This window comes from Barbatula barbatula (assembly GCF_947034865.1).
Source record: "Barbatula barbatula genome assembly, chromosome: 3".
Taxonomy (NCBI): Eukaryota; Metazoa; Chordata; class Actinopteri; order Cypriniformes; family Nemacheilidae; genus Barbatula; species Barbatula barbatula.
Window position 1 is genome coordinate 28,203,865 of NC_136764.1, and position 19,070 is coordinate 28,222,934.

Sequence of the window (19,070 nt, forward strand, 5' to 3'; positions counted from 1 at the left end):
TAAGTAGTACAAATTGCTGCTGCTACATATATTCTATACAGACAACGCAATGGTAATCTATCAATCTGCCAAAAACAAAGTGGTTATTACACTTTCACTGTATGAATTGCTATAAATATATATTTACCGGTTGTATTAGCATAGTTGAAGTACATATACCAAGGTTAAACTATGGCTACTGTGGTGAGTGAAGTTATCGACCCATTTACCATGGTTTTACCAGATTTATATATTACTTGCTATAACTTGCTGATTCTCTGCACTTAATGCAGATCTTTGGCATTGTTGTGAATGTTTGTTAAGTGTTATCTGCTTATTACTCGTATGCAGATGCCTAAATGCCTCTTTTCAGACACAAGACACTTTACATGGCTGTGATATTACAGTAAGTATCTTTATGGTTAGAAAGATGTGTGTATCTTTGTGTAATGAAAACATTTTAATGCGAATATAAGGAGTTAATCATTCTGATGTTTTTCCTGTGTTTTGGCTACAGGTGTTGTGCTCTGGAAGAAATGCATTGATACATCCAAGGCTCAGCTCACAAGATCATTCAGTTTGAACATTTCCATACACATGATAAAGTATATTAAGAACCCAGTTACCTGAGCATAAGTGAACGTTTGTATCTTTTGAAAAAGTTGTCTAAGTTTCTTAACATCATACAGTCACTGTTAGAAAAGGCTTAAATGATTAGAAATGAGTATTAGCTTTTTTAAAGTCACTTTATTCAAGCTCTATTCCACTGGAAGAGAATATATACAAATATCTGAAAACAAGTTATTTTCAAGTACAGTATTTATGTTCTTATACATTAAAGGGATAGTCCACCCAAAAAGGTTATTTCTGTCCTGAATTACCCCCCCCAAGTTGTTCCAAACCTGTATACATTTCTTTGTTCTGTTAAACATAAAAGACAGTAGGAAAAATGTTAGCAACTGACATTTCTGGGACACCACTCAAAACCATAGTAGGGAAATTACAATGTTTGCTTTCCTAAATTCTTCAAAATATCTACTATGGTGGACAATGATGTCCCTGAAATGTCCGTTGCTAACATTTTTCCAAATATCTTTGTAGACATTTTTTGTTCTGATGAACACAGTTTTGGAACAACTTGATGGTAAGTTAATAATGACAATATTTGAGTCGATAGTCTCGTTGGCAAGTGCTCCAACATGTGGTGCGGTTGCGCTCCGGAAGAACTGTGAAGACAACTTGTCTTCATTAACTTATTCCTAGCTTGTGGTCCTGTCCCGATCCTGCCCAACTTCTCTCTCCCACTATAATATCTTAAAAAAGGCTCAAATAAATAAAAATAAAAAAAATTAATTGTTGGGTGGAGTATCCCTTTAAATGTATCTATTCATATATTGAGTTTCTTGCTGATTATTTTCAAGGCTCAAGGTTTAAAAATAAAATGTAGGATACTTTTCAGAAGATGTTTCTGTGGGGTTTAACCAGGGCTACTTTACACACAGTACTGCTTGTTGCGCTGTAAACCAAACAATTGAGATCTTTTTATGAAAGATAAGGTGTCGCTTCATAGACATTATCTATAAATCAAAATATCAGGCCTTAAATGTGCGCACATTTTCCATGGTGATTCCCCCTCCGTCAAGCTTCACTTTTCTCTGGGACTTCTTCTTCACACATAGCACACTGACCACAGTCACCGTTAGCATGATGACAAACACGATAACAGATGCTGTTACAGCGGTGATGATGTTATTCTTCATCGAGCTCCTGAACTGACACTTGTTACCGTAGTACCACCAGTCCTGACCCACTGCACACCTGCAGAGAGACACAACAGTCAATGACGTCTGATACACACTGCTGGGATTTCAATGAGGTAACCCTGAAATATCGCATGTCGTACATTGCCAGTATCTAGTAATAGTTGAACATTTTGACCCAAGAGCTACAATGGTTACAAACTCCCTTTCATTGGCCAGACAGTAAAACACAAAAGGAACTGAAGATGAATAAAAGAGAAACTTAACTGATTACATTTTTTATAATTTTCTCCTAAATGTGTATTTTGTATATTACACCAAAGCCACTTTACGGTGTATCCTGGCCATGAAAATAATGTGACTGATTCTGACATGTGAATCTTTTATAAGACACAAAAGACAGCTCTATGGACCACTTCAAAGAAGTAAACAATAAAATAGTCCAGTCTTTGTCTTGTGGCCTGAATGACGAAGCGATGTGAACAAACACTGAGTTGCAGAGTAAGCTTTGAGTTGACAAAACCAGACAAACCCAACCTGGTTTAGATCAGGTTCAGCTGTAGCACAACACTTGGTATGAACGTTCTCTATCAACGCCAGAGTTTGTGAGGCGCGTGCGGCAAACAGCCCATCATACGGAACATGGAAAGCGTCATCAGTTTGACTTACGAGTATCAAAGAATTCACTTTTCTGTTGAAAATGACGAGATTATTATGAAAAATGAATTGAAACACATTTACAAGGCAGGAATAAACACTGCTGCAGGGAAAGTTTGAGAAGGCACCGACTGATATCAATACAGAATCAACTGAACTAAAATTATTGATATAGGTTTACAATAAGATCAAAAGATAGTATGTATGCTTCATTATTTTAAAATGCTTTATATATTAAAGTTGGTTTTTATACAAATTTGATAGTCTTATTTAATTAACACTGCAAATAGGAATTTATTGTGTGTCTGATATTTGACCTGTGTTTTGACTTCCATAACCTTTTATGTTTTACTTCTAGTTAATGTTTTTTTGTACAGCTGCTTTGTAACAATGAAAATTGTAAAAAGCGCTATATAAATAAAGCTGACTTGACTTGACATATTAATTAAAATGCTACATTTAATATTAATTTATAGATATTTATTGTCAACTCATATAATAATTATATCAATGTGTTTTGAATCATAAATGTAAATATACAATAAAAATAAACACTTTGCAGCAAAAGCTTTTCTCTCCAACATCTTATCACTTTAAACAAAAATATTAAATATTTGGAGCGAGAGACCTGGGAAGTGGCTTCATTGCATCAGATACATGTCCCTTTTCTCACAGTTCTTTGGTCCATTTTGGTTTGCAACCTCTAACCCAGAATAAAAGCTGCTCTGGTTAGCCGTGTAGCCTGAGTACAATGGCGATGAAACCTGCTCAAAACCAATCCACCTTCTTGAGCCCGAAAAGTCATAGTATACTCAAACTAAACGCGAACTTACCTGGTAAAAACCCAAACCGGCTTTGTAATACAGGCCCACTGGAGTGCCCCAACACTGCACATTTTTGATGTCACTCAAATTCTGGGGTCTTAAAGACTTTGTTTTTAGCCAATTAGTTGAAACAGGTGTGTTTGATAAGAGAGATGTGGAAAATGTGCAGTGCTGGGTACTCCAGGACCAGGATTGGGAAACACGGATATTACACTTAGGAAGTTTCCATTGTAAGAATGTACAGGGGGACTTTGAATACAAAGACGGGGCTGATAAAATAAAGTTATATCATTAGCATCCTCTAAATCAATACCAATATGGTGACGCAGGGGCTTCAGTGTTATGACATAATGAGCAATTCAGATCTTCATCATAGATCAGTGTACTGTACGTGTAACCTACGGTACGTCATGTACTTACTTTCTCTATACAAACTTAGACAGGGGTCAGTCTAGTGAGTGAATGAATGAATGCTGACCAGGCGTGTTTTTAGTTGTTTTTGCTAAATTGTGATGGTCTCCACTTGTTTTTGAGAGTGATTTGGTGCCTCACTTATGTAGGACAGTGTACAATGATCTTGGTTTTGTTCATGGCTTGAATTAGTGAATGGGAAATACACTTCCAGAAACGTTTCAACTGAACAAAAATTCCTAAAGGAACACAAAACATCAGTGAATCCGTCTGTCATGGGTTTACCTGCACACAGCGCCTCCGGCATCGTCTGTCACACACACGCCATCATTTTCACATTGTAGAGACACACACGGGTCATGAGGGCCAGGGGTTGGTGTGGTGGATGAGCTGTTGTTAGAGTTTGTTGGACTCTGAGTTTCAGTGGGAGTTGAGTTAGCTGAAGGTGTTGTTGTGGAGGGCCAAGGCTGTGAAACAACCAAATGGGAGATATCTGCAAGAAAATGCTTAAAGTTACAAATGTTATTGTTTCAAATGGAAAAAATAAGACAAATGGACACTTTATATAGTCCCACAATAGTCTTGATTTTTTGTTTGTTTGTTTTATACCTTTCAGCGAGACATTCCTAATGTCTTTGTGTAAATTAACCTTCACTGTAAAAAAACGTCTGTAAAATTACAGGAAAAACATGTAAACCGTTTACAGTTTACTACTGAAAATTACAGAAAATATTTGTATGTTTTACAATCCTTAACTGTATGTTTGACGGCAAAGTATTTTATTTTCTACACCTCTTAGTTGTGTGAACTTATTTGAGTCGACTAAAAACGAGTTCTTAATTTACATTTATTTTATATTAAGATATAAAGATACTCTTTACTAAAAATCTAAGTTTACGGATGGATGGATGGATGGATGGACTGATGGACAGATGAACAGACAGAGAGACGGAAAGAGAGACAGATAGATAGAGAGAAAGACAGGTGGAGTTAATGTTCTGTTTTGCATTGTATAAACCTAGATTTTGCAGATTGTATTGTTTATCTGTCTGGTTTTATTTTAGCTTTTCAACAGTCGTTTGTTTTTTAGTCACCACTATGCAGAAGAGTGGAGTCTGTGTTTAAGTCAAGGTCAAGCAAACATTTATAACAAACTTTTCTTTGTTTAAAAGCACTTTACTGGGTCACGCACCTGATGCGCAGCAACGCTTAACTGTGTATTTTGTTGAGTTGCAAACTTTAAGTAATTATTGCGTTTTTACATATTAGAAATGTTTATTCAGACATTTTTGTTTTAGTGGAAAGAAATGATTTCACACACAGCTAAGAATTATGGGAAAACACTTTTTAAACCGTTTTAAACTTTGAAGTTGTTTCCGTATTTAAGACATTTTTGGCAGCCCTGTTGCCAGAAAATAACCCTTTTTTACAGGCATTTTTTGTACAGTGTTGTTGTTACCCACCTGTACTGGACTACTTACTGGTCGGTTAAATGTTTAAACCCTGCAATGATCTATTAAGTTTCATTATTCTGTCTTTAATAAATACACATATAAATAAATACTTAAGCCCAAAATGTAATTTCAGCCGGTCCATTTCTGCTTTCTCAAACAAATCAAGAAAATAATCAATATTGCGTTCAGAAAATCAATGGCACTTCTACTAACCGTCTAGAAGGAAGCAAGCAATGCGGGACTACCACAATCATATTGGGAATTTTAATTTTTTGGGGTAAGCTGTTCCTTTAAGATACAGTCTTATTTGTATAAATCTGAGACATGGATTGTTAAAGAGGTCTACATTTCTCAGTGCTCACCTTCCATTGTGAGGAGGAAGATGGCGTCTCCACCTTTAATGAAGTCTCGAGTCAGGGCTCTGGCCTGGGTCAAATATACAGATGTTCCAGCGCCTGGACCACGAAAGTATTCAGTCCCACTGCCATCTGTAACCTTCTGACCAACTTTACGGGGATTGTCCCAGAAAAACATTTCGGACCCTGGACACCAGTAGAAGAAACAGATTTCTTATAACAAACCACCTTCTGAATTCATGAAATGAGGTGAATCATTTGCACATAATTCAAAGGAAACTGACAACACCTTCCAGAATCATTGTAGGGTCAGTTGTGACACTTCTCTGATTGGACATGCGTCTGCGGATGTCTGCGTTCTGGTCCATTAACATCATGGTTATCTGCTTCCAGCGAGCGGGCCAAATCAGACTTTCATCGTCCAATTCTTCCCCCGACGTTAAGTGGGCGTAGGCTCCCAGTTCCCCCTGGTATCCGGCTGTACCGTTGGGGTACAGGCCCATCTGGAAAGTGTAGCCGTCCTTTGTCTTAAAACGTGGGCTGTAAATGGCAGTACCCAGTGGTGTGTTCTCCAGGACGCTCTTAAAGTCTGTAATCCTCCAGGTATGTTCTGGGCATGTGGTTTCTGAAAGGTTAATGTCGTCCAGTGACAGCCCACCTGTGCTCCCAGTTCCTTGAGTTCCCTCGAACACCACACGGAACTTACAGGAAACATTCAGGCTCACGTGGTGGAGTTGCCACTGGTCATCGGGAGGAGCTTCAGAAGAAAGACATAAAGTGTCAATGTTAATGTATAATATAATCAAAACATTCCTGGATGATGATGATGAAGATTATTCCAGCATTTTTAATGGGTGTAAAGACCAACTTCACTCTTAAAAATAAAGATGTTTAAAAACAGCGATGCCATACAAGAACCATTTAGCCAAAGGTTATTTGAAGAACCATCTCTTTCTTACTTTTTTATAATCTGAAGATCTTTTTTTCATGACAGAACGGTTCTTCAGATGTTAAAGGTTCTTTATGTAACAAAAATGAGTGTATCAATCATAGTATCGATCCCAGTGATTGTTCCCCTGTTATTTTTTACTTTTGTTATTTTCTGTTGTGTGCCATGTTTGTAGTCCTTTGTAGTTTTTCCTGTTAATTATGTTCCTGCTTGTTATCCCAGTGTATTTAAGCCCTTGTGTTTCAGTTGTTGGTTGGCAGTCATTTTTTCATGTTGCACGTTACCTGTCGTTAGATTTTCTTGTTTCATTTTTGTTTTGTTTCCTGCATGGTTATGCTGACTCCATGTTACAATTGTTTACATGCCAGGGACTAGATGTTAATGTAGAAGACTGGCACTTCATCAATGAGCTTAATGAAATACTTTCTGTCACGGGACAGGTAGAGAGAAGAACCCAAGCGCAGGCAGCAATAAGGGGTAACACGGATTTTAATGAAAAAACAAAAACCCACGAGGGGGTAAAATCCAGGGGATAACAAAGACAGCAACAAAAGGACGAAAAACTCACGGCGGTTAACCAAAAGGACGCTAACGCTGGGACACAGCGTAGGGACAAATCCTCAGCGCAGTTACACAGAGCACAGTTACCGACAAGTATGACAACAAACGAGCACAGGACAGAGAATACAAGGGATTTAAATAGGGAGACGAACAAAGGATATAACGATGGGCAGGCGTGGGTAATGAGACACAGGAGGAAAGCTATACTAGAAACGAGAGGGGCGGGGCCAAATGACGAGACAGGAGAGAACGCATATTATGTCCTGATTGACAATAATATGTTTCTCTCCACATAAAACACGTGGGTCCGTCATGACTCTGCCTCTAGACCAGAAAACCAAGACAAGAGAAGGCAGAATCATGACACTTTCATTTGTGTCCTAAAGCAACACTTTTTGTGCTTTTTAAAGTCGCATATTTTTGGGTCACCTAATAATGTCGACGTGACATGATCACCACAAACATTAGTTACTTCTACAAATCTGCATTGAAAAGTCTGAAGAGCTGTACCATTAATCCTTTCAATGAGACGCAGCGTTCCATTGGGGTTGGCCTTGCTGAATTCTCGTACCCAGACCTTGAGCTGATCGCTGTCATGACCGCTGTTGTAGAGGAAAAACTGCAGGCACTGAAATCCTCGTCTGGGATAAAGAACCCTGCTCTCCAGCAGCGCCTTGTCCCCTGGCATCCCACCCGCTGTGCTAAAGTGCATGAAATAACCCCTTTCTGAAAAGATGACATAAATAATAATGTTTAAATCCACGACACTGGCATGAGTTCATGACCAGTTGCAACTGCAAGGTATCTGGCGTATTTAAACATGTCTCCAAAACAACCTGATCAAATCTGATACAAAACCTGATTTTGCTCCCGAGAAAAGTCCATTGAGAATTATGGTTTCGGCAAGATCTTAAACTCTGTTTGACAGCAAAGGTCTCAATTTGTGTTCTCCGGTGCCCTAATGCACATCTGTGACCATATGTCTAAAGATCGTAAATTCCAATTACCGTAGGAATTAACTTAATTTTAATAACCTTCACAGCGACCCAGGTTGGTGTAGTCTGTGTCCGGTCCACCTGAAGCTTTGGAAACACGCTGCCAGTTCGTCCTGTTATAATTATTATTATCATGACTTTGGATCATTCCACAGATATTCTCCGACTCTAAATCACACGAGTCCAGGAACGTTGAGGAGCGAGCTGTAAACAAACATCAGCAATAAAGAGCACAATTTAAACATAAATTATTTCTTATCATGTCGCATCATGTTTACTGTGGTGTACAATTAATAATCATTTAATTACAATTCATAATAACTCAATTATAATACATTGTTTTCATTAAAAATATTCCATAGAAACACAGTTGTTATGCAATATTATGAACACGTTCATTAGCGTGTGATATAATCGTAAAAAACTGATATATGCATTACTGCAGTTGAAGAGTCTGTTGAGCTTCAGGATGTCGCTGTCGCTGAACTCCATACGCTGACCAATAACATCACTGAAAGCGGGGATCTTGGTGACTATGGTGGGTTCGGTTCCATTCTGAAAAGCTTTCTTGCTGTAATGCATCATTGAACCATAGTCATAGGGCACGTTCAAAGCACTTGATGTGGTGTCATTGTATTTGATAAAGTTATGTGCCCTGCCTTTGAAAAGAAAAAGAAATGTCTGTCAATCCCTGAAAATACAATCTGTGCTTTATGAAGAACCATCTACACCAACTGGTTTTAGATGTTATTTGTTGATCTGACATTTGGTAACACTAACCAAAGGTCATTGTTAATGGTCAGATCAGATCGAAATACATCTTTAGCCTCGCGACTCATGATATCATGAATAACAGCGAAATGATCAGACACGGTAAACATTGTACACTCTTAACCAAAAATAAAGGTACTTAAGAGGTTCTTCAAAGCGACGCCATTAAAGAACCATTTGGTTAAACGAAATAACAATAATAACTGATCATCTTTTTCAAACATTTACAATCACCTGACCTTTACATGTATCTGGAGCATCAGGGAAATAGCTTAAATAAAACAAAAAACAACATACAGGTTTAATGTTCCTTTTTTTCCGAAATATCACATTCTGCCTCTAAACTTATGAGCAGAACTGTACTTGCCTTCAGAAATGTGTTTCCAATCGATAGAGACGTAGTCATCACGGTCAGAGCGGGACTGCTCGTGCCAAAATCCTAAAGCGTGGAGGAACTCGTGTTCAATCGTAGCAATACGATCACAACCACTGCCAATGGACAGCCTTTGTTTGCCAACTCGCCGGTTCCCCACCGATGAAAAACATCTAGAAGAAACACGCAAGTCAATAGGCTGCAAACTGCTCATTCCTCAATATTTCGGTGTGTCACATTTTAAACTTCACATTCAGAAAACCAAAGTACAACTACAGGAATTAAATAATGGCTGATTTAGCTCTTTTTCTACCTTGACTACTGTATATGATCATCGATTGAAAAGTATAATACTGGCTTGAGAATGTATGTATAATAATGTATAAGAATGTAACAATATCAAAATTTGACTGTTCGGTAATACCTCGGTATAAAGTCGGCACGGTATTTATTGCAATATTTTACATGACAAATTATGACTTGGATCCTCTTATCGTAAATTTAGAGGTATGAGTTATAGTATGAGATGGGAATCCCTTTATAAAAGAAAATAATTGTCCCAGATGGACCTTGCCCAAGGTAACCTTTGAGAAGACCTATTGTCTCATACAGTCATGTGACCACAATATTATTATAATATGGATCCTCGTATCGTAAATTTAGAGGTATGAGTTATAGTATGAGATGGGAATCCCTTTATAAAAGAAAATAATTGTCCCAGATGGACCTTGCCCAGTGTAACCTTTGAGAAGACCTATTGTCTCATACAGTCATGTGACCACAATATTATTGAGACAATTTTGCTACTGCGCTAACACGATACTGAAAATATGATTACATCCTTGTATTAATACATGTATTACTTCTTCTTTCAGGCATGTAGAATAAACACAAGAGCATGAGAAAAAACTAAACGGTCTAGTAGGTCCAAAACAAATGTAGTATAATAAACAATGGGGTAATAAACAGTGAACACTACATAACACTGGTTCCTATCTACAACTCGCTCATCAAATATTAGCGTTCAGTGTGTGTACAGAAACAGCTCACCCATTGCCTTTAAACACAGAAATATAGTTTTCTTCTCCGGTCCAGGGTTTGTAGTCGATGCATGATTTCAGGCGATACTGTTCAAACGCCTTCAGAACGACCCCTTTAGCATTGATCTCTGTACACGCCGAAAGACATGCTGCTAAACATCTGCTCAGGTATCAGTTCAGTGAATTCAGTCATAATGTCATTTGATAACAGTTCGCATTTTCGTGCATTGTTATGAGCTGTATAATGATGTAAAGTTTCGGAAAAAGATGTTAGCAAAGAAGGCTGTGAAAATATATCAGCATTGTTTCTCTTTTGATCTTTTATTGAAAAGAATCCAATGTATTATTGAAGTGACACAACTAAGAAGGTGGTGGGGCCATCAAAGTTCCCTGATCTGAACCCTATAGAAAACGAGCGGAGTGAAGAGAGCAGCAACATTTGAAGGATCTGGAGAAATTCTGTATGGAGGAACGGACTCGGATGACCCTGCATGTATTCTCAGACAGTTTACATTCAAAATGAACTGACGAAATTCACCGGTTTGATCAAAAGCTACACTTTAAACATCAATAACAGCTTTAACTTGGCAAATAACCATGGTATACACGGGATAATCCACGGCTAGCTGTGCCTTAAAGGATTTAATATATCTCTCCGCTTCGAGTCGGGTGGTTCTTGGCCTCCACGTCGTGCATTAAAACCCTTTAACGCACGGCAAGCCGTGGATTATCCCTTACATATACGATATCAGTTATTTCTTAAAGAGTTGTGGGGTAATAATAATAGTCATTAGAGTGGGGATGTATCTGCAGATTTTGCACTATGCACGGGATATACAGGAAACACTTTAGATACTTTAACTCTTTTTAATGAATCATTTAAAAAATAAAATAAAATGTACCAGTCATTTTGGCTCATTTTACACTGGACTAAACTGCAATATTATTTTCACTTTTGCAAACCATATTTCTGCCCCCTTGTTGACCACTTGTATTTATGTTGTATCTTTTCTCTTCCTGTATATACTTTACCATGTTTTTTACAGAATGAAAAATGAATACAGAAATTGTCTTCATTTGAATGCAGTATATTGTGCCCTTTTTACACATTTTTACAGTGATGTGCGAACCACTGACCCACATCCAAATGGCTGTAGATGATCGGGAGTCAGTTTTATAATGTCTTCATGAAATTAAATTCTATCAAGACATGTTTTTAGATTCAGTGCTTTGTTTTTATTTGGGTTTTGGCTTACATAGCGACTGAAGAAACTCACCCAAATCATCCTCAAGATAATACGGAATTGTTCTTGGCCACCTGTATTCATCTCCAATGATTGAATTTCTCCCCAGCTTCTAAGACAGAAATAATGTCACCTTGCATTACATATGTCACTGTTAAAATCAATGCAATCATGTACAGTAAGCTCTTACCTCATCTAATATAATATCTCCCTCAAAAAGATCAATACCAGCAGCTGAAATGGTTAGAAAGAAGCCATGGTCAATGACATTTTACATGAATATATGTGTGCAGGTATGTTTATCCCAAGCAAAATACAGTAGTCAAGTCAAGTCAAGTCAGCTTTATTTATATAGCGCTTTTTACAATTTTCATTGTTACAAAGCAGCTGTACAAGAAAACATTGACTAGAAGTAAAACATAAAAGGTTATGGAAGTCAAAACACAGGTCAAATATCAGACACACAATAAATTCCTATATGCAGTGTTAATTAAATAAGACTATCAAATTCTAGCAGCCCCGCTATTAGATCATTAATAATCTAATAGCGGCTGAAGTTTTGTAGAGTCGCCATGTCCTTCGTCCAGCATTTGTCAGGTCTGGGAATGAAGTACATTCAAGCTATACATTATTTCACTATGTTTTTCCTGTAAATCAAACCAATGTGAGTTGCTATTGACCGACTTAGCAACAGGAATTAAAAAGAGCTTACAACCTCCAATTCCTGTTAAAAAACAAATGCGTATTATATTGTAAAGTATTATTTTAAAAGGTTGGCTTTCGGAAATATGTCCCAGTCAAACCACTTCAACATTATTATTGTAGTTTTAAGGGAAGACAAATAACTGTAAGACTCACCTTCATTGACATCAAAGAGATCCACTTTATCTTCATCTACATTATATTCTGCAAAATCAATGTTAATGCAGTAAATCAGGTGTTAGAATATTTCGTAATAAATCTTCTTTATAAATAAAGAAATGACAAACGATGGATTCACACATACCAGTCACTTTGTGTGTTGTCTAAAGAAAAAAGGATGAAAAACAATGGAAAAGTAAATACGATGGGGTGAAAATGCTTTTAAAAGCGCTTTCCCTGAGATTTCTTCAAAATTCCTAACACGACTATAAAAAGTCATATTATAACACATGCAATAAGTTACTAAACTTACAGGACCGGACGTATGTCCATTACAACTTAAAAATGGATGGGTAAAATATGGACTCACCTCACATTTACCTTGAGAGCTAAACAGATATAAGATTTGAAAAAGAAAAAGGCAAGTGTGTAGAGTGGCTCTGTGCCTCATGTCTGAACCAGCAACAAACAACCGTGAAAAAAACAAGAAATGACAGAGAAGCCTTGGTGATGGTGCTATCAGCCCCACAAAGCAATAATGTTATAAAACACAAGTAAAAAAGAAGACAAAAAGTGCAAAGCAATCACCCTTAAGACAAGATCAATCATTGACAGAGCAGTAAATGTCCTGAACTCTGCTGTAATAAAACTCAAGCGGTCTGATAAACTGATATCATCTCTCTTCTGTCAGAGGAGATGCATATGAAGAAAATGAGTATCATCATGTTTAGTAATGCATTTTTCATGTTCAAAACTACTATACGGAACACAGCATGACTGGCATGGACAAAATGTAGATTTTTTTTAGGCAACAAGCCTGAAATGAGACACCCAAAGCCACTGAAATCCTTTTTCTTTCAAAATTGTGAAAAGTGCCATTGAAATAAGTTTGAATTGAACTGAATGACAGACATGAATATGTTAAACAGACAATGAATGTTTCATTGGAAAAGACAACTGGTCTCACTGACTTACAATTGGTTAGGACTAATCATTGGTCAGGACTAATCTAAATTTTTCCCAATCTACCATTTTATGTTACTGATTTAAAGAAGTTATGACCGGTTAAAACATTTATTTTCATGAGCATCCAGCACTGCCCTATAGTACAAGGTTTGCTGGGACACCGGTGTTTCATTCAGAAAGCATCATCACCATGTTATTTTGTTTCAAGACTCTATGGAGATGGAGGTCTCAGGTCGACTGAGTTTGCAAGAATGTAAAAATAAATATAACAGACATTTTGTGCCACAAAATGCTGCCTGCTCCCAAGAATGTTTCCGTTTTCACTTTATGACTAAAGTAAAGTTGTGTGAACTTACAGTATGTTGTGCCAACAAACCTCAGCATAAGAACAGATAACAGTTTGTGGAAAAGGTGTTTGAAGTGATAACATATCTCAATACCCACTGCGGTAACAGCCCTCTTTAAACGTGTGTGTATGTTCAAATAAACTTGAGATGTCATTTTTCAACAGCATTTTTTAAAGGGTTTCAAATTGACACATTGTCTCTTATTTCAGAGATTCCTGAGGTACCTGGGATCTGACATTTTATAATACACTTTCCACATAGCAAAGATAATAAATGTAACGTTGAACCTTTGCTAAACCGCTTAGTCTCAATGTTAAATCATCTTTGCTACCAGCCTTAAAATCAATGTGCAGTTCCAGCTGCTATAGACTCTGAGGACATTTTGGAAGGTCTGTCACTTTGGGGAGTTTACATAGTTCTATCATACATTACACAAACACAAGTCAGATCCACAGAGTTGTGAACAACAAAAGATCTTTATTAACAAAAAACAAACACTAGGTTTAAAACACCGCTCATGTGTGTGTGTCTCTCTCTCTATCAACAGGTATTGTCTGTTGTCTAAGACAGTTGAAACCTGGTAAATTCTTATAGCACTTCTTTGTACTGTATTATTACCTCTCTGATGAATAATTAAAAAAATTGTCAAGTTAATTATCACTGTCATTTTTGTTTGTGGTTATCAAAAGAAACTGTCGCAGGAACTATTTAGAATATATCATTAAATACATCAGTAAATAAAGAGTGAAGATAAAGTTGTTTAGTGTGCAGTCAATTCAAATACTAACAAAAAAGATTGTTTTAACCTAGAATATAAGTGAACAAATAAAATGATTGCATCAAAAATTCACGCTGCTCGGGCGTGGTTTGGCATGGACACTGTTCTTTGACCAATAAGATAAGAGGAGATAACTCTAGATAAAGATCAGGTATCCCTATAACAAACTAGCTCCCAGTGCACGGTATACATGAGGATTCAGTTGGTTTGTAACTGCGGATGTCTGTAACATTACACACAGCTGAATCACTGAGATGTTTTTTTCTTTTAAGGTGTCTGTTTTCCCAGAAATAAAAAGAGAAGCGGTGGTCATCAGCTTAGATTGAAATGAACCTTATTTGTCAGAAAATAAGGTGTTTGAATAGCCATAAAAGAGAACATGAGAGAAAGTGTCATAAGCTTTCACTATGCATCTAATGTAGACACTTAATCTTGAAGCAACGTCACTCGAAATGCAAAGTTTTGATAAAGGCGAATGACTCAATGTACTTAAGACCCTTCAATCATAAATAAAATAGAATTGGTACAGTACAGTGTCAGTAGTGTCAAATCAAATACATCTGCTTCAATAAACCATCATGCTTGATTTAATTAAAATTTGTTAAAGTAAAAAAAAAATGTTTTGTCAGATATGATGACCCATACCCCAAATGTGACCCCTGCATTTAACCCATCCAGAGAGTAGTGAACACACGTAATCCCAGAGCAGTAGGCAGCTATCCCTGCAGCGCGGTGAGTAAGGTAAGGTGCCTTGCTCAAGGGCACCTCAGTGTGCCTCAGGTCCAGAATCGAACCGACAACCTCCTGGTCACGAGTCTGACTCTCTAACGGTAACCATTACGCCACGACTGCCTGCCTTGAGCTTATAGGAATGAAAAGAAAAAAAAATCAACCCGTTCTTAGAATATATATCCCTAGAACATGTTTGCCCGGTTTCACAGACATGGTGTAAGACTAGTCTAGTGTGAATCCTAGTCTAGTGAATACTTGACAGACAAATGAGAAAAGAAAAAAAGAAAACCGTACACTAACCCTCTTCTCTCAACAGGTGTTGTTCTGGCTTTTGTTGAAACTTGTAACTTTTTATTAGCACCTATTGTACTATTGCTCTTTGTATGGCATATCGCTTATTGCTCCCTGAACTCTTTGTAAGTCGCTTTGGATAAAAGCGTCTGCTAAATGACTCAATGTAAATGTACTCCCAGACTAAAATGAAAATTGGAGTTGTCTTGACATATCTTGAAATGCGTCATTACCATTGTTTTGTCTCAAGATGCAGACCAGTAATGTTTTTATCTAAAGCATTTGATCACTAAGGCATTTGATCACTTAAATATCTCTTTAATTTAATTAAGACATAGTCCTGGCTTAAGCTAAGCCTTGTCTGTGAAACTGGGCCGTTGTTTCACATCACAGAATGGTTTATGAATACTCATACACCTGTTTACCATGCACTCCCTTGCAAATAACCAGTACTAACCAAATTGTGTCCGAAATCACAATGATGGATGGTGTGGACAATGTACCGTTTAACTGCGAGTCATATTTACACACCCATGAGATACCTATTCAGACAATTCTACTAGCTGTGTTTGGTTGCAGGTTTAAACCTCACACAAAATCACCAGGTGTGAACGGTCCACTTTTACACAGCAACTAAGGATGAACTTTGTGACAACATTGGGCAAGGCTTTTTGATATGATTCTGCAGATCACTGGACTGGGTGAATCTCCTCCCGCATGAAGCGCAGTGGTACGGCCGCTCTCCAGTATGAACTCTCTCGTGTCTTTTCAGAGCTCCTGAATGCGTAAAGCCCTTTCCACAATATGAACACTTGAAAGGTTTTTCCCCAGTGTGAATTTTTTGGTGCTGTTTCAGGGCACTGGATCTAGTGAAGGTGTCGCCGCACTCGAAGCATATATGAGCTCTCTCGCCAGTGTGTATTTTCTGATGATCATTGAAACAACCCAGACGTAAGAAGCCCTTGCCGCAGACAGCGCACACGTAAGGCTTCTCGTTTGTATGGATCTTCATGTGCGCCTTTAAGTTTGATGCTAAAATAAATTTTTTACCGCACTGCTCACACTTAAAAGCCCGTTCTCCAGAGTGGGAGCGGCGATGGTCTTTGAGATTGGTGGCGCATTTGAAAGCCTTTCCGCATTCAGAGCACGTGTAAGGCCTCTCTCCCGTGTGAATCCTTACGTGCCTTTTGAGGTGTCCTTTACACGTGAAACGTTTATCACAGTGAGGGCAAGTGAAAGGCTTCACTCCGGAGTGAATTTTTCGGTGTTCATTAAAGTGTCCTTTATGTGAGAAACACTTTCCACATTCAGGGCAGACGAAGGAATTGTTGCCTTCTGTACACAGACTTGGTTCTTGCGTAACGCTCTTTTCAGTCTCAGAGCAGCTCAAGGTTTTTTCTCCAGTCATGAAATGATAAGGTTCCCGACACTGGTTGCCATCCAGACATTCCTCTTTCACTTTCACAAAGTCTAAAATAAACATAAACATGTCAAAAATCCATGCAGAGGCAAACCTTCAAAGTGTAGACCCCCAGGCATACCAGAAATAACAATGATCCCCAAAATGAATGACTTAAACACAATATATGTGTGTGTCTGATCTTAAATTCATGCTGTCAAATCAGATTTGCCTCAAGCTTTCCAGTACTTAAATGTATAGATACCAACCTCTGTGTTCCTCAGTAGGCCTACATTGAGTATTTGTTATTATGTATGCTTCTAAATCTTTGCTTTCTGTACTCTCCTCTTGATCAAACTCCATCCTTACGGCTGTGTGTCGGTCTTACGAGTTTTCATGCGTTTCTTCGCCACGTTTACGAAGACTTGGGAATAATCCCGGGACGGTGTCTCGACTCGCAAGATTCAGCTGTGAATTAACAGCACACGCCGCGTTGTGTATTGTGCAGCCCGTATTTATAGCACGAATACTGTTTTCACAAACCTCTTTATTTACTAACATCCGCATCGCGATTCAGGCGAATCCCTCCTCTTCCGTAAAACACAGGTCTCGTCTTCTTCCTTGTGGTTCAACGGCAGTTTGCATCCACGACGTTGCACTGCTGCCTTCTCTCGGATTTATTTGCTTCCTGCAACGTCCATCACCTCTCGTTCACATCCCCAGTGCTGTTTTTGTCGAGTTAATCCTTCATATTTCCTACAAAATATAAGACAGTAGTCGCACTGCTTCCTATGATGTAAAATTGACTACTTGAATTACTGTGTCCACACACAACGTCAACTCGATTATGAATGGCATAAATTAGTTTGCAGTTGTAAAAATAAATGCAAGTCCACCTTCATCAGAGCAGTTCTTGACAGAAGACTTCGCCACCCGAGATCCAGCAGCGACACCTACGATGGACCCAGTCATCCTTCTCTTCCGCCTCAGCCAAGGTAACCGCCCGATCGAGGAATATGTTGAGGAGTTTTGTGAGCTCTGCCACGGGGTGAACGTAAACGAGGTGGTCTTAAAGGACATGTTCCGCTATGGGCTTGAGGAAATGTTAGAATACCTCATGCCTGACAACACTCCTCAATGGACTTTAGGTCAATATATTCCACTTCACGCCGTGTGTGCCGAGCCAGAGCCAGAGCTTCACGCCGCGTCTGCCTAGTCAGAGCCAGAGCTTCACGCTGCGTCTGCTGAGCCAGAGCCAGGGCTTCACGGCCGAGCCAGAGCTTCACGCCGCGTCTGCCGAGCCAGAGCAGAGCCAGAGCCAGTGCTTCACGGCCGAGCCAGAGCCAGAGCTTCATGCCGCGTCTGCAGAGCCAGAGCAGAGCCAGAGCTTCACGCCGCGTCTGCCTAGCCAGAAGCTTCACGCCGCGTCTGCCAAGCCAGAAGCTTCACGCCGCGTCTGCCAAGCCAGAAGCTTCACGCCGCGTCTGCCGAGCCAGAGCTTCACGCCGCGTCTGCCAAGCCAGAGCTTCACGCTGCGTCTGCCGAGCCAGAGCCAGAGCTTCACGACGCGTCTGTCGAGCCAGAGCTTCATGGCGCGACTGCCGAGCCAGAGCTTCACGGCGCGTCTGCCGAGCCAGAGCTTCACGGCGCGTCTGCCGAGCCAGAGCCAGAGCTTCACGGCGCGTCTGCCGATGCCAGAGCCAGAGCTTCACGCCGCGTCTGCCGATGCCAGAGCCAGAGCTTCACGCCGCGTCTGTCGAGCCAGAGCTTCACGCCGCGTCTGCCGAGCCAGAGCCAGAGCTTCACCATTGCGTCTGCCGAGCCAGAGCCAGAGATTCACGCCGCGTCTGCCGAGCCAGAGCTTCACGCCGCGTCTGCCAAGCCAGAGCTTCACGCTGCGTCTGCCGAGCCAGAGCCAGAGCTTCACGACGCGTCTGTCGAGCCAGAGCTTCACGACGCGTCTGTCGAGCCAGAGCTTCATGGCGCGACTGCCGAGCCAGAGCTTCACGGCGCGTCTGCCGAGCCAGAGCTTCACGGCGCGTCTGCCGAGCCAGAGCTTCACGCCGCGTCTGCCGAGCCAGAGCTTCACGCCGCGTCTGCCGATGCCAGAGCCAGAGCTTCACGCCGTGTCTGTCGAGCCAGAGCTTCACGATGCGTCTGCCGAGCCAGAGCCAGAGCCAGAGCTTCACCATTGCGTCTGCCGAGCCAGAGTCAGAGATTCACGCCGCGTCTGCCGAGCCAGAGCTTCACGCCGTGTCTGTCGAGCCAGAGCTTCACGCCGCGTCTGCCGAGCCAGAGCCAGAGCTTCACCATTGCGTCTGC

At 39.8% G+C, this 19,070-nt stretch overlaps 2 protein-coding genes across 2 annotated transcripts; both read right to left on the reverse strand.

The window, feature by feature from the left end:
- Positions 1-1,468: 1,468 nt before the first annotated feature.
- On the reverse strand, positions 1,469-15,884 carry mep1bb (meprin A subunit beta b; the record flags this gene model as incomplete). Its single annotated transcript, XM_079451971.1, has 13 exons — positions 1,469-1,797; positions 3,917-4,124; positions 5,448-5,627; positions 5,731-6,198; positions 7,462-7,677; positions 7,986-8,150; positions 8,387-8,601; positions 9,081-9,263; positions 10,141-10,258; positions 11,408-11,486; positions 11,565-11,608; positions 12,233-12,280; positions 15,881-15,884. 13 exons carry the CDS (start codon positions 15,882-15,884, stop codon positions 1,572-1,574), a joined length of 2,154 nt encoding a protein of 717 aa, XP_079308097.1. The 3' UTR covers positions 1,469-1,571.
- On the reverse strand, positions 14,008-17,350 carry LOC306891455 (uncharacterized protein). Its single transcript, XM_079451713.1, has 2 exons — positions 17,018-17,350; positions 14,008-16,819 (listed from the first exon to the last, which is right to left on the reverse strand). The coding sequence occupies exons 1-2, from the start codon at positions 17,109-17,111 to the stop codon at positions 15,972-15,974; spliced, it is 942 nt and encodes a 313-aa protein (XP_079307839.1). The 5' UTR covers positions 17,112-17,350; the 3' UTR covers positions 14,008-15,971.
- Positions 17,351-19,070: the final 1,720 nt, after the last annotated feature.

Bases quoted from the DNA above. Each gene is read 5' to 3' on its own strand.
- LOC306891455 (XM_079451713.1), bottom strand. From the start codon at position 17,111: ATGGAGTTTGATCAAGAGGAGAGTACAGAAAGCAAAGATTTAGAAGCA. The intron at 16,820-17,017 runs GTTGGTATCTAT...TGTTTATTTTAG, and splicing joins GCCTACTGAGGAACACAGAG to ACTTTGTGAAAGTGAAAGAG.